The 16,188-nt window shown below is 43.7% G+C and overlaps 1 protein-coding gene across 1 annotated transcript in view; it reads right to left on the bottom strand.

Annotated features, from left to right (window-relative positions):
- The window catches only part of ubl3a (ubiquitin-like 3a), a 52,352-nt gene that overhangs the window by 7,725 nt on the left and 28,439 nt on the right, over positions 1–16,188 (bottom strand). Inside the window, exons 3-4 of the mRNA XM_079508394.1 lie at positions 7,664–7,772; positions 1,017–1,103 (exon numbers count right to left, since the gene is read on the bottom strand). Of these exons, the coding sequence (XP_079364520.1) occupies positions 1,017–1,103; positions 7,664–7,772 (196 nt within the window). The remainder of the gene's footprint in view (positions 1–1,016; positions 1,104–7,663; positions 7,773–16,188) is intronic.

The following is a 16,188-nucleotide window of genomic DNA, read 5'->3' on the forward strand; positions in this document are numbered from 1 at the left end:
CTTCGACGGGTATGCCAGTCTGTGCCAATGCAATAACCACGTCATTTTTCACCTGATACTGTTTCATTTACAGTCATGTTTTGAATGCTTCAGTTGATGTTGCACTACTGTTTTATACTCTTACTGTACTTATTATATTACTAACTTTTAGATCAATTTGTTCATGTTTTTTGTTTCTTTCAAAAAATTGATTGTTGAAATCGATTGTTTGATTAATCAAAAAAAGTAATCAATATAACAATCACTGAAGACAACAATGGGCACATACCATTTTGGAAAAAACTTGGGCCCCTTCTCTACTTCCTTCACAGGTGTTACCGATGATACTGATGAAGGCTCTGTTCCATTCTGGTCAAACAGAGTCAGGGTGCTGCTATCGTGCATGTTGGCTCACTGGAAACACTTCTGCTACACCTGTGAGTCTCAAAGTGTTCTTGAGTAGGTTCCAAATGGCCCGTACGGGTGTGTAACACTGAGAGTGTACAAATGGACCCGTAAGGGGTCTTTGAAATTAAAAAGTTTGAGAACCACTGTACAGTAAATGGAACAGAGCCTTAATTAATATCATCGGTAACACCTGTGAAGGAAGTATGGACGTGGTCCGGGACCGGAAGTAGAAAGAGTTATTCTGTGTGCATAGTGCCTATTGCTAGTCGCAGCCCGATAGTCTCCTGAGGTTCCGTGGCCTGCAGCCTGACGTCTGCCTAAAAGCCCTGCTCTTCCCCCTTTCCTTTCCTGAGCAGCCTCCTTCCTCTGTGTTTCTGGATTTCCTCTCTGCTCTCTGTCTCTCTTGTCAAAGCAGGCTTGTCTACAGCACTAAGGTGCCTCTGTTCTGTTCGAGGGACCAGGAAGAGACGGGGAACTTTCCAGAAATGCACTGCTGTGTGTGTGTGTGTGTGTGTGTGTGTGTGTGTGTGTGTGTGTGTGTGTGTGTGTGTGTGTGTGTGTGTGTGTGTGTGTGTGTGTGTGTGTGTGTGTGTGTGTGTGTGTGTGTGTGTGTGTGTGTGATTTCTCACCTCCTAGCGTTACATTGCCATGTAGAAAACGGCCCTGGTAGATGAGTCTCAGGATGTTCGGACTGCTGACTTGTTCCTCCTCCCAGTCTGAGAGAGAGGGGAGGGGGAGGGAGAGGATGAGTACATATACTGTACACATTACCACTCACTCACTGATTCTTTTCCTTATGATCATGAAACAACACCTGCATCATTTTAACACAAAAACTGCTTGTGACGGAACGTTCCGCGGCTCCGCCATATAGAATCCAACCAGCATCCGCTTCTGACGGAACATTCCGTCATATAAGCTTTATTATTGATATCAAACCGGATCGCTGATTTATTTATTTATTTTGCTTGGCGTTTCCTTCTTCAGCGATCCTAGATCGGTTTCGCGCATGCGTAGTGCCGTTCACTTCTTGTATACAGGCTGACTAAAAAGCTGAATAACTAAATCTACGGAGCTCTCCATGGTTTTGACAAAACGGAGGTCTTTTCTGATTATCGGGTGATTCCGATTGGAATATTGGCGTTCTTTCTAGAGCAAGGATGGCCTCATTTTAGCTCGCTAGAATTAACGCTAATATCTTAGCATCTAAAATGGACGCCCAAACCCAGAGCCAAATTAGCCATTGGGCCAGTGGGGCCGTGGCCCAGGGGCCCTTGGCTCTCAGGGGCCCTTCAGGGAAATTGAACCGCGAGGTACTGGGTTTGAGGCCCTAAAAAGGGCGCCTGGGGACCTTCATTAGCTGTTGATTTTGCTAAATTTAGGTTAAAAAGATAACAAAAACACCAACATTTTGTGCACACGCGCGCTATAGGGGCCCCAAAAAGATTACCGGACCAGGGGCCCTCGTGGGGGTTAATCCGTCCCTGCCCAAACCGGACGTGCATCACACTAAAACCAAGTAGATCCGGGTCGGCAGTTAAGCGTTGGCACTTGCGTCCACCAGGTGGCAGTGATACGGTTAATATAGTTTCATTCATTCATTCATTCATTTTTTTAACTTATCGTTCACGTATAAATCTCACACTGCAGTGTCTCTCCCTCTCTCTCTCTCTCTCTCTCTTTCAGGTGTAAAACTCTCACATCCAAAACGGACTCATATCAATAAGAACATTTGTAAAAGTAGCAGCTTGTCGCTCTGTTACTTTGGATGCTTTTGTGTGTCGCTGTAGTATCACCAAGTAGGGCGTTAATTTACGAAAAAACACAAAAAGATAAAACATGATGGGAGATATGCATGCGAGGTTCCTGGCCGACACCAACGATAAGATAGATTTAATCCATTTAGACCTGAGGATGCATCTGTGTCACCTTATAGCTTTTAACCACTTAACCATTCATTTAAACTTTAGCTGTTGAAAAATAGCAGAACTACAAGCTCATAGAAGAACCCACAGAAGAAGTTACTTCTTCTTCTGTGGGTCCCTGGAACAACATATTTTCAGGTGGGGGTCGGCGGTCAAATACATAAATCATTCTGGGGGTCCTTGACATGAAATAGTTTGAGAACCACGGATATAGAAACATAGGTTTTTCAGAAAACTGTTTGGAAATGGCCTCAGGTCCTAATGGGTTAAAAGAGACAGATTGTGACAGAGAGAGAAGGGGAGGATCAATAGCTCCTCCATCCTGTGTTCTGACTGCCCTCTCGCCACATCCTCCTCGTTCGCTTGTCTCATCTCACTTCCTGTGTGACATTGACGCTGGTGATGTAGATCGGCTACTTTCAAAAGGCCAAAATGTCTATAGGGCTGTAGCGGTTAATGTATGTTTTGTAATAATAATCCAAATCTACAAAGTAGCTAGTAACTAAAGTTTCAAATACATTTATTGGAGTAAAAGTACAATGTTTGGATCTGCGATGTAGTGGATTAGAAGTATTGGAAATTGGAAATTCTCAAGTAAAGTACAAATACCACAAAATTGTACTTAAGAGTACTTAATTGAGTTACTTTCCACCACTGTCCATCTGCCATCCTCTCCTTCCCATCATCATCATTATCCTCATTATCACCATAAATCATTATAATCACCAAATTCCATTCAGCCAGTAGGTTTTAACACATCTGGGACCAAAATGTTGGATGGATGGACAGACGTTGGATTTCTGTCAAAGTAATTAAGTAAGTCAGAGAGACTTATAGTTGGTATCAGCCAGGGTGCGGGAGTCTATCCCCAATTCAATGCACTAGACCAGGGGCTTTCAACTGATTATGAACCAGGGACCACCACCCTGACTAAGAATCAACCTGGGGACCACTGTTGTGTTGGGTATGGGCGTGGTGTGGGGGGGAAAGCCGGAAATTAAATATTGACAGTTAAGGGATTTGTTTAATTTGTTAATTTGAGGTGAATTAAATCAAGCCCTTAACAGTAATTTAACTGACATATGCTAGTCATCCGGAGCTATTCCTTTCCCATGGTTGCCCTTACTCTGTTCTCTTAACCTTCCATATTAAACTCATAGATAGCAGACACATGTGATTGGATGATTATATGAGAACATTTCCTAATAGACTCAACCAGTCAATCCACTACACTTTCCCTTGAAATTCGAACACAGTTCTTGACATCCGACTTCTCAGTAACTGACAAAATGATGTCATCATACATCACCAAGTCATTTAGTGAACTAGTTTGTTTCCCAACTAGTGATCGATAAAAACTAATAACTAATATCCATACTAAATGCATGGTCAGCGACCACATGCAATACCTTCACGGACCACCAGTGGTCCACGGACCACCAGTTGAAAACCTCTGCGCTAGACCCCTGGGAGATGGAATGCTGAGGTGGAGCGCAACACCTATACCACCAGCTCCTAGTACTAGACCCCTGGGAGATGGAATGCTGAGGTGGAGCGCAACACCTATACCACCAGCTCCTAGTACTAGACCCCTGGGAGATGGAATGCTGAGGTGGAGCGCAACACCTATACCACCAGCTCCTAGTACTAGACCCCTGGGAGATGGAATGCTGAGGTGGAGCGCAACACCTATACCACCAGCTCCTAGTACTAGACCCCTGGGAGATGGAATGCTGAGGTGGAGCGCAACACCTATACCACCAGCTCCTAGTACTAGACCCCTGGGAGATGGAATGCTGAGGTGGAGCGCAACACCTATACCACCAGCTCCTAGTACTAGACCCCTGGGAGATGGAATGCTGAGGTGGAGCGCAACACCTATACCACCAGCTCCCAGTACTTCGCGCACAACATCAAGCCATGCTACTCATACGCTGAGTTGGTGGGACTGAGCTACCCAGACACAAAATACTGTATTTCTGTCAAAATACTTTCTTAATGTCCACAATCACAACACCAATAAACTGTAGATTTAGTCGACAAAAACCCCATGATATTTAGTCGACTAAAACTAGACTAACATTAAAACATTTCAGATGACTAAAATATGACTAAAACTAAATGAAATTCTATCCAAAAGACTAGGACTGAAACTAAATCAAAATCTGCACGGAAGGAGAAAGAACGGGCAAGAAAGGTCACATGGAAAGAGACAGAGGAGAGCCTAAGACAAAGGAGTAGGGTTTAAAAGCAGAGGGAGGGGGGGGGATCTGGCCACCAGATGTGGACTCTCTCCAGACTCAGTACAAGGTGTTAGTGTTTCACTACAGGCTTCGACTGCAGTGCTGAAGAACCCAACTCTAGGCAAAACACAGGGCTTACACTGTGCGTCAATATGACTCTGAAGAGTCACTAATGGACGAATTAACACAGAGGATTCCGCAGTGCACTTCCCAAAACCGACCACGCACATCGGAAATGGGAATTGAATTGACCCCGAGCCCCCAATGCAAAGCGCAGAGGGCAAACGCTATAATCTCATTGAGGCTGCAACGCTTCCTCGCTGGTTGCGCCAATCGAGTTTATCCTGACTTCTTCCGAGCGTATAAGCTGCCTGAGCCTAATTCAATGTTCTGTCATACTCCAACTACTACTCGTCCGCCACTGAAAATGTCTTCCAACAGCCGATTGAGTATGAGATAAATTACGTTTTAATTTCCTCGTACAAGCTGGCACGGGGTCAGCTGCACAGGAGTGTGAGGAGGAGGAGGACTAGCGTAGTAGAGCATAGTATATACAGTACATACTGTAGTGCACTGTTTCCCAAACATTGTTATGGGTCCCCTTAAGTTTGTTTCCTACAATTGGTTTTTAATTGCGACGGTAGGTCGCAGATTACTATGAAAACGTCACGCCACCATATATATGGCTGTAAGTCCGTCACACCGCGTGACACGCTCCATAATATGGCTGTCTCCATATATGAACATCACAACACTGACCTCATCAAACCCTGGATAGCCATACATGGAGAAGACTGGATCATCACCTAGATCTGCATATATGGAGCCAGCCAGCAACTCTACATCTACCTCATGACCTGACAAAGATGTGACCGATACATCGAAACGTTGTCAACTTTTTACTTGCACCCTGTAAATAAATCAAGGGCTTAAAGTGTCTGAGTTGCTCCAGTGCCTTCCTTCCTCCTGCTACCTGTCTGTCCTGCCTCTGAGATGCACCAGACTAGGCTGCCACAGGCTTGAGGCGCGGTTGGAACTCCCTTTTGCTCAAACCTTAAACCCTTAGATCTCCATATATGGAGCTGACCTGTTCTGACATTCCATATGTTGATCCTTCCCCACCTGTCCTTCCTCTTTGATGTCTCTCTTTTGACTGATACCTGTCCATTCAAACTCTAGACGGGCCCGCCCCAAAGTTATTCGTGCAGCCGCGCCCGACAGCCGGCGAAAACTAGAGTTCTCAACAGGCCCGGAAATGAAGGCCCGGCCCTACTTGGGCCGGTGGGCCCTCATCAAACCCTATACACTCAAGACACTGCCCCCTTAGATCTCCATATGTGGAGCTGACCTGTTCTGACATTTCATATGTTGATCTGACCTCATCAAACCCTGTACAATCAAGACACGTACAATCAAGACATGTGGAGCTGACATTCCATATATTGATCTGACCTCATCAGACCCTGTACACTCTAGACACGCTCCAAATATGGCCAGACCTCATCAAACCCTGTACACTCAAGACACTGCCCCCGCTGCCACCTTTAGATCTCCATATATGGAGCTGACCTGTTCTGACATTTCATATGTTGATCTGACCTCATCAAACCCTGTACAATCAAGACACGCTCCATCTATGGCCAGTACAGAATTCATTCTATATGTTGATCTGACCCCCCATGCCAAAGCGCCAGTGCTCGCCCAGCAGTCTGCCGTCACCCAGGTGGATGCGTGCACGCGCCCTCGCCCTCAGGGCGTCTTACTGTTTTTTTTGGGGGTTTTTTAAATCTAAAAACATTCCCCAAAAAGCAAAACCTTTTTGTGCTATTTTCACTAGTTTGGGTCAAACATATAACCTCTCTTTTGGGTCACAGGCTAAAAGGTTTGAGAACCACTGCTGTAGAGTGACCCCACAATCGTGTATGTTTTTGTAACGATCACAACCACACAGCCATACAGTAGTTAAATAAAGGCTCTATAGTTAATTTCCTGTACAAGCAAATGAACCACTTAAACCGTATGTACTTCGTTAACCGGGGCCCCCCAGGGCTCTATACTAGGTATGCTAGTATTTCCCTCTACATCAAATCTGTTCGCCAAAAATAGCCCGTCTACAAGCACACAACACGTCGAATTGCAACACAATGTGTAATGTTCTCCCCATAATAGGGAGGCTAGGGTTCTGGTGGTTTTGGTTGCTTGAGATAGTAGTGGGCAGAATATTGTTTTGTCACATTTATGGGTGTAATTGGAATTGGCATAAAACATAAATATTGTTGACTTTGTGACCACTGAAACATGCTTTTCCTGTGTAGGACAGAGTGTACTTGACATTCATATATCATTGACGACACCAGTTTTTCCCCAAACAATGGGTCGGGAGTCTCGGGACGCGGTTTTGCGTCACAGACACGTTTTTATTGGGTTGCGAATGAATATCCCTTTTAGTTTTACGTTTCCTACAAAACATTTTAAAGAACAAAAAGCTTGTTCAGATCTTAACAAGTGAAAATAGCATATCTCTTAATCGGGTTTAAATAAAATGAAATAATCTCTCCGTTGGAAACGGGTAAAAATGTCCAAAAACTGTTTTCAGGATTCAGATTCAAAAATAGCCGGGGGTTTCCCGGTCGGGGGTCGAGGCACCAAATGTGTCTTTTGGCTCTTGAGATTAAAAGTGTGGGAACCATTGGACTTAACAGTGGTCCCCAAACGTTTTAGCCCGTGACCCAAAACAGAAATGAGATATTTGACCGGAACCCAAACTAGTGAAAATAGCAGATCTACAAGCTTTTAAATCAGCTATTTTCACTAGTCAATTAAATATTTGTTCTAATTTATGGAATTTCTTAGATTTTTCTTTAATTTCTTCATGACATTACTGGAATTTTTTGGGAATGTTCTTTGAAAATGTTTTGAAATAATAATAATTAAAAAACAAATGTAGGAAACAAAAACTAAGGGGACCCATAACAATATGTCCGCGACCCACAAATGGGTCCCGAACTCCCGACCCAGTGTTTGGGAACCATTGGACTACACCACTGGACCCTGTTACTGCTATTATTGTGTCAGTTCTAAACGTCTAACACTGCTCCATCTACTCACCCATTGGCCAGTTGTCATAGACATGTTTGGCGATGTCTGCTGCCGAGTCGTTCGGAGAGAAAAGGAACTCTTTTGTCTTCCCGCTGACCAAAATGAGCCGTAGATTGATCTGTAAAGTAGACAAGATAGGCACGTTAATAGAGTACTGCGTGCGTGCGTGCGTGCGTGCGTGCGTGCGTGCGTGCGTGCGTGCGTGCGTGCGTGCGTGCGTGCGTGCGTGCGACTGTGTGCGTGCGTGCGACTGTGTGCGTGCGTGCGACTGTGTGTGTGTGTGTTATACTGGGAGTTGTTGGGGTTTATGGTTATTATGGTTAGCCACGTTCAATCTGGCCTCGCTTTTTTGGGCATGTCATTATAAAAATAAAATGCAAATACTTGCATGACAGCACAAAACAGAATCCCCTCCAGCCATGAACTACAGCTGGGAATGCAGATCTACAAGCTCACAGCGTGTCGCATCAAGGCGCGATGTGAGCTTGTAGATCGGCTATTTTCACAATTGTATCATTTTGCGGCTTACTGGAACATGGTTACATCTGTGTTCCTGTCCTGTCAAATATAATCTGTCAGGAAAACAGCAGACAAACTTTACAAAAATATTTTAAAACGTCCTTTGGATCTTGGCTTGGAATCAGATCAAGTGCAAAGAATCACTCATTCTAGATTGTTGACAGTTATTCAGAGGGTTGAGTCACATCTTTGCCAGCAGTACTAGATGACTAATACTTGATATTTACTGGCCATTGACAAGCGAGAGATAACAGTTTTTTACTTCAAAAGGTATCATTCAGTGCATCTCAAAATGTGTTTACTGGTAGTACTATGATCAAATACGTGGACTTCAAATAATAAAGAATATTTTGGGGGAGTTTTGCCTTTATTGATAGATGTATAGTAGGTAGACAGGAAACGGCCAGAGAGATAACACGCCATGGTCATCGGGATTGGGACTCGAACCTGTGACACGCTGTCAGGCTGGAATATCAGCCTATAGGTGCCTGGACCGCTAGGCCGGCCCGGCCAGAATGAGTTTTTTTTATATACGTTTTCTAAAATATATACATCAACAAACTGATTAACCATTTAAGTATTATATACTTCTGCAAACAATAATAGAGTTCTCTCTCTCTCTCGATATATATATATATATATATATATTAGCTGTTGGCCTGTGTTTAATGGCGCTCTGCCTTTAAGAGCAAGAGCAAAGGTCTGTCTGTAGTGCGTTCGCGCGCACGTGCGTACGTGTGTGTGTGTGTGTGTGTGTGTGTGTGTGTGTGTGTGTGTGTATGGCTTGCTCTCTGTGCATGGCACAGGCACGTGTCATTGTTCCTAGCATTCCCATGTGCCTAGTCCCTGTTAGTCCACTACATCACTGCCACCCCCATCCCCCCATCCCTCTGGGCCACACACACACACAACACACACACACGCCCACACACACGCACGCACGCACGCACAGCCGGCTGCAGTGATGTAACAAAGCTAACACCGACGGATTGAAAATGAGATCTTTCTAAGCACGTTATCAAATCAGCTTATGTGTCTACGCATTGGACAGCCCTATACACAGCACACACACACACACACACACACACACACACACACACACACACACACACACACACACACACACACACACACACACACACACACACACACACACACACACACACACACACACACACACACACACACGTTGGAGAAATCAAGCTTAACCTTTCCCCTATGTGACCGCTCATGCACAGTACACATGATACAGTATACATAAGACTAAGACTAGGGTTGTCCCTAGGGCCGATCACGTCGTTTGCAAATGATCGGATCGGGAGCCAAAAAACGTGATCGGCACATCCCTAGTATCAATATTTTATCCATAGCAGAATATTACACTGGATATTGTCTGTGATTTGGGATATTGTACTATTGTGATATGGCATAAACGTGTTCTATAAAATATAAATATCGGATCGGGAAAAATCGGTATCGGCAGATTCTAAAAATCAAATGATCTGAATCGGATCGGGAGCAAAAAAACGTGAGCGGGACATCCCTAGCTAAGACATAATCAATACTTTAAGCTTTTTTCCAGAATTGTCTTCTATACAACCATAATAGAGCAGGAAAAGCCTGGCCAACGTCAAAACGATGTTGATCGCACAATGCAAAAACACAAACAAGCGACTTTTGCTGACTTTGCAGTGTTTTAACTGACGGAGGTGATAAATGACATCGTGTCTCGCCCGTGGCTCTACCTGCTGCAGTTGTGACAGATCTGTTGATAAGTGGCTGCGTGAGAGAGAGAGAGAGAGAGAGAGAGAGAGAGAAGCGCGCCTTGTTGTGGCATCAACGCTCAAGCTGTCAGTTTGCATGGACGTGCGCTCTGTGCCTGCAGACTGCACCACCGGAGTTCAATGGATCGCTTGAGTTTTGTATTATTTAGGGCACTGTTTCCCAAACAGTGGGTTAATTTCAAAACATTTCCCAAAAACAAAAACAAAACTCAATGATTTTTTTTCAGTAATTTCAGGAAGAAATAAAAGAAAAATCTAAGAAATGCCTTAAATTAGAAAACGAATGTTTAAGAAGTCATGAAAATAGCCGATCTACAAGCTCATAATGCGACGCGGCGCGTTGTGAGCTTGTAGATCTGCTATTTTCACTAGTTTGGATCCCAGGGAAACGCCTAATCTCTCTTTTGGGTCACGGGCATTAAAGTGGTTGCACACTGGACGCGTTTTTCGGAAAACCGATGGAGAAACGCAGCTAAAAATCCGAAAAACGCGCTCTGTGTGCAGGGACCTTAAACATTTGGGAATCACTGATTTAGGGGTTCTAGCCCGAAGTGCTAATTTTTCTCTCCTTCTGCTAGCATTTTAGCAAAATCCTGTGAAGTGACATGACATTTGTATCATGATTGGAAGTTGTGTGCATTTACTTGCACAACAAATACGACACTATGATTGGGAGCGATAATTACAGCAGAACGTTTTTCACTTTGAACCCAGTCAGACCGCGGGAATGCATCCGTGGCATTTTAGATGTCAGCATTGGCTATTAAAACAATAATCATTTAACATTTTAGAAAAATCTTTAAAGTGTCAGAACTACTATAAGAAGGCATTTGTAGAATCGGCCTCAGGTCTTTATGGCTTAAAAGACAGAAACTTGCTACAAACATCCATCTATCCTCACTCTACAAGTCATCATCATCATCATCATCATCAAGATTTACTGTCTCACTATAATTTTCTATAGCTACAACATTTTCTCAATGGAATGGAAAAAAGTGCCGCCTTTTTAGATAAATAGAAAAACTGTTCTTCTACCAAAGAATCTCTTCCTGGTGCAACGCCTGATGGTTGCCATGGTGTCACCATGACAACAGCCACCTACAAGGTGGAACACACACTCCTTTCATGCATGTGCGCGCACACGCCCACGCACACGCACACACACACACACACACACACACACAACATCAACATCAGTGGCTTCGTTTAAGTCGCGTTTGAAAAAAAACTAAAAGCGGGGCTGTCACGATTACAAAGTTGACGATTAATTGGCACACAAATAATTGCGATTAACAATTAAATTGTGTTTTTGGAATATATGAACATTGGAATATATAAATGTGAATTTATTGGTTTGGTTTTTAGGCTTCATAATCACAAATTGTACAGGGCAGATATGTCAGATAACTTAAATATACAAATAAATGACTGACACAATTAATAATTGAATCAATATCAAATAATATATAATGAAAATGAAAAACAGCGGAAATAGCTGACTGTTGTAAGCTTGTAGATAATAGTTTCTGTCATTACTGGAAAATATCTGAGATTTTTTTTCCAACACAAAAATAATTCCAATTATGATTAAACAATTATGTAATAGTTGTGACAGGCCTAATTGCAGAGGCGTATAGCTTCACTCCAGGAGCCCATAGACCTCATTGCATCCCACAACCTGGAATCAACTTAGTGAACTTGGTGAACTTCATCACACAGTGACTCCGTCAGTCCATCGGTCAGTCAGTCAGTCAATGACATATAGAGCTGGACAGCTGATCCTCCCTTGCAGGTCCAGACAAAAATAATATTCACTGTCTTTGCTGTGAATTTCCTGACAGACAGTTCACTCTCCCTCTCTCTCTCTCCCTCTTCCTCTTCCTCCATAACCTAAGGGTGCAGTCCTGCCAATTATTGTTCTCATTTCCTTATATTATCCTCCATTCTTGCGTTTGTTTTGCCTTTTCACCCTGAGGATGTGTCTGAGTGGCATTTATCTTGCCCCCCCCCCCCCATCTCCCTCAGGGAAACTACCTTCTCCCTGCTCTCCCTTCCACAGTGGGACCCGTAATGAGGTTTCACAGCCAGAGCAGGGAAGTCTATTCAATTAAAATATTTTCTCTCTTAACAAATAGTTCAAGCCACAGGGAACGAACAGGACAGAGGCGAGAGGGAGCATACACAGTCACGCGTACCCATGCACACGTTCGCACACACACACATCCCATCCTTGCACGCAAACATAACATAGCACACACTACACCCACATAAACACGTACATGCAAGTGCACACACTCATGCAAAACAAAACCCAGATGCACGCACAGGCACAACCGCATGCACAGCTTGTTTGCTCTTCCACAGGCTCATGCACGGAGTGGACCTGAAGCAGAAACAGTGTCACTATGCAAATGAGCTGCTTCGCTCGCATCTGTTTATTCAAGGACAGGTTATTCATTAGCCACTGAGACTCGATATGCTTAGTTTACCAGCATCCCCCAGGGGTCTATACTTGGCCTCCTTCTTTCAAAACACGTTGGTAAAGATAGTCTATGCCTTTCTGTCTTTACCAACACGTTGGTAAAGATAGAGTCTATAGACTCTATACCTTTCTGTCTTTACCAACGCCTTGGTAAAGATAGAGTCTATACCTTTCTGTCTTTACCAACGCGTTGGTAAAGATAGAGTCTATAGACTCTATACCTTTCTGTCTTTACCAACGCGTTGGTAAAGATAGAGTCTATGCCTTTCTGTCTTTACCAACGCGTTGTGAGCTTGTGCAACGACTATTTTGACTGAACGTCCGCCTATATTCACCAAATGTTCACCTATTATTATGACATACCCAGAGCAGGGATGCAAGGGTTCATGTGGTTATAAGCATACATTCATGAGGTTGTTGTTTGCCATGAAGAACAGATCTACAAGTTAAGACATTTAGGCCTGACGTCGAAATTTAAAAAATGTGTGTGTGTGTGTGTGTGTGTGTGTGTGTGTGTGAGTGTGTGTGTGTGTGTGTGTGTGTGTGGGACGCGTGTGTGTGCATTAAGTAGTGTGTCACTGACAGACAGCACTTTAGACCTTCTCTAGCAGTCAACAAATTACAGAAGGTGGGAAGGCTTCCTGTGGGACCTCATACATTCATTCATACATTCTACATACAGTAGTTAATGAGCCGCTGCTGTGAATGTGGAGCTCTAACCTCTGGGACTGAGCATGAGCAGAGGAGGTGGATGCTGCATGGAGGAGGATGCTATCAAACCATTTAAAAGAGCTCTCCAGCCAAAGAGCCTATTGGGTAAGAGGTGCTCATTGACAAAATAGAAGCCCAACAAGGTGCTTTCATTACAAAGTGATTGTCTTCAAGACAAACATTGAAGACAAAAGTGAGGACTTTTGTGTAAACACAAACATTGCAGACAAAAGTGAGGACGCAAATTGTGATTGGCCGGAATGACATTTGTGATGATTGTATTGGTTGAGCACGGAATGTGATGTATGTGATGTATGATGATGTATGATGATAAGAGCGCCCCTCACTTTACACGGGTGTGATGTTTTTAAATAATGCCCTCCAGTTGTGGACAACCACACATGTCTGTTCTGTAGACAGCTACACATTGAATAGCGGTGTGACTCAGGCACAGAGCCGCCTGCTAGCGAAGTTTACGAAATCCCTCACAAATGAAAAGGAAAGCCAGTTGTTCCAAAACTATAGTAGACATAGATTACAGCTAGCTCAGCAGGCTTACTCGGCAGGTGATAGCAATGTGCAGAAAAGCCTCTGAATTAATTTAACTCCGAAGAGTATAGGTATCTGTGACTTCACTGAGCCACCCAAGGAGAGGATGGAGGCCGTGCTGGGTATGCACTTATATAAGCAGTTGATTGATGAAAAGTGTGATATTGAAACAATGCCTTAGGCAGCGTTCTGGGAGTGTATAATATAAGCTCTGTTTTCCTGGGGGAAAAGAGTGTTTGCAGGCAAGAGTGTGTGTGTGTGTGTGTGTGTGTGTGTGTGTGTGCATGCGTGCGGCAGATTCCAGTGCGTCATGGAACAGCTTCCATTGCAGCACCTATCTATCATCATGGTACAGACTTGGTAAATTGTAAATGGTGCATTTATATAGTGCTTTTATCCAAAGGGCTTTAGATTGTGCATTACATTCACCCATTCACACACACATTCACACACCGATGGCGGAGGAAACCATGCAAGACTACGACATACAGACTATGACTAAAAACGAAATAAATATTTGCTGTAAAAATCAACACTGCGCTGTACTTGGAGCACTTCTTTACCCAGAATGACTTCCCTAAACATTTTTGGCAAATGTTCCTCCCAAAATATGGACGCTGGGTTCTGGTGCTTAACTAATGATGAACTTATCATCTTGACAGGTCCCTCCTCGATCAGGCTCATGCATCTCTGACCCACACTTACCAAAGGCACATTTGCAAAGTGAGTGCACATGATGTTGACATAATAATCAAGAAAGACAAGATAGCCGATACGATGAGGACGAGATTCATATCACGAGGCGCACTGTGAAAGCTAAGCCCCAGATATCTCTATCTGCACATCAGAGGTATTTCATTTATCAAATGTGCTCAGCTTGACGTTGCAAATGAAACTCCATAGTGAAATAATTGGTCACACAAGCACGTAGGCCTACAGTATGAGCAAAGCAGATGTCACTGTGTAACTTAACATAATCCCATGATTACAGGAATGTGACATGAAGAATGAGGAAGTCTCTGATCAATTTCCAGGTACACACCGAACATGGCATCTACTATCGGTTGTTTTTGCTGGCGTATTTGTCGTACGGTGAAATATAAATCTGGCTTCACTGCCAACTCAGCTTTCTACTATATCAACCTGGCCTCAAAAAGATACAGTAATGCAAATCAGAGCTTAATGACGCATTTGTCTGCTCTTCGATACCAGCTCACTCAGACAGAACTCCAGGAGATCATTAACTAAGAACGGATGACTTAACTGAAACTACATGACGCATGATTCTACTCCAGATTTAAAGAGGAAAGTTCACAAATACAAGTTTTGATCCTTCTCATCATCTCCTCTCCTCTATATCTCTCTTTCTCTGCCTCTCTCTCCTCACTCTCTTCATCACAGTTTATTCCAGAGACATGAATCATGTCATGAATGCATTCAGAGACTGCATGAGGACGTTCATGTCAAGAATGTGAATATTGTCTCCTACAAGTATTTATGCCAAACTTACGTTCTCAGTCACAGCCCAGTGCTTCGATATAACATGCTTCACGGTTTGCTTGGATAGAATTTGTATACATTTTCATGGTTTATGTATTTTGTAATTGAGCAAAAATACATTTAAATTGTAGTAGGGTTCAGTTCAGTAGTAGGGATGGCAGGAAATGCTGCCGCACGCATGCACGCACGCACGCACGCACGCACATCTATATCATCGCGTTAAACCTATAAGCAGTATGACCTCTATAAAAATAACCTTTCACCTATATCTATAAATGCACCAAGTCTCTGTGAGTACGTACGTACTGTACGTGTGTATTTCCAACTTGCATCGTTACAAGTAGGCCAGTGCCCAACGGGCACCGCTCTAGTCTGTTCAATTTGGCTTCATGGTAAACAATTTGTTTTCCTCTCTCTCACCTATACTTCCAACAAAGCGTCTCTTTTTCTCTCCCTGTCAGACGTTACGATGTCTCTCTCTGCCTCACTCATCGCTTAACTCCCGTTCACACGATCAGCCCATTCATTCATCTATAAATCGCTCCTTCTCCACTCGCCACCTCTAAACCTCATCATCTCTCCTGTCTGACAACTCAGATCGCTTTCCCTTTCCCTCTCTCTCTCACTGGAAACACTCACAGCTGAATTCCTCTCGCCTGACAGATGGCAGGTAAAATGCCTTCGATCACGCGTTCTCCTGTATCCCTCCCTTTCTCCATTGCCTGTCACAGCCTACTGTGGCGTGGAAGAAACGGAAGAATGACAATGATGGCCATGAGCGGGCCAGAGCACTGGAACTGGTCACATGTACAGTTGGAGGCCATCGATATTGTCCTTTTCTTTTTGCTGCGGTTTGCGTGATCTGCGCAAAAGGACAGTTAACCCATTTTGGGCGGGAACCCCTTTTGGTGTTTTAAACATTGTTATAATTTAGCTATTGAAAAATAGCAGATCTACAAGCTCATACGAGCTACGAGCTTGTAGGTCTG

Source organism: Electrona antarctica, assembly GCF_951216825.1.
Source record: "Electrona antarctica genome assembly, chromosome: 8".
Lineage (NCBI taxonomy): Eukaryota > Metazoa > Chordata > Actinopteri > Myctophiformes > Myctophidae > Electrona > Electrona antarctica.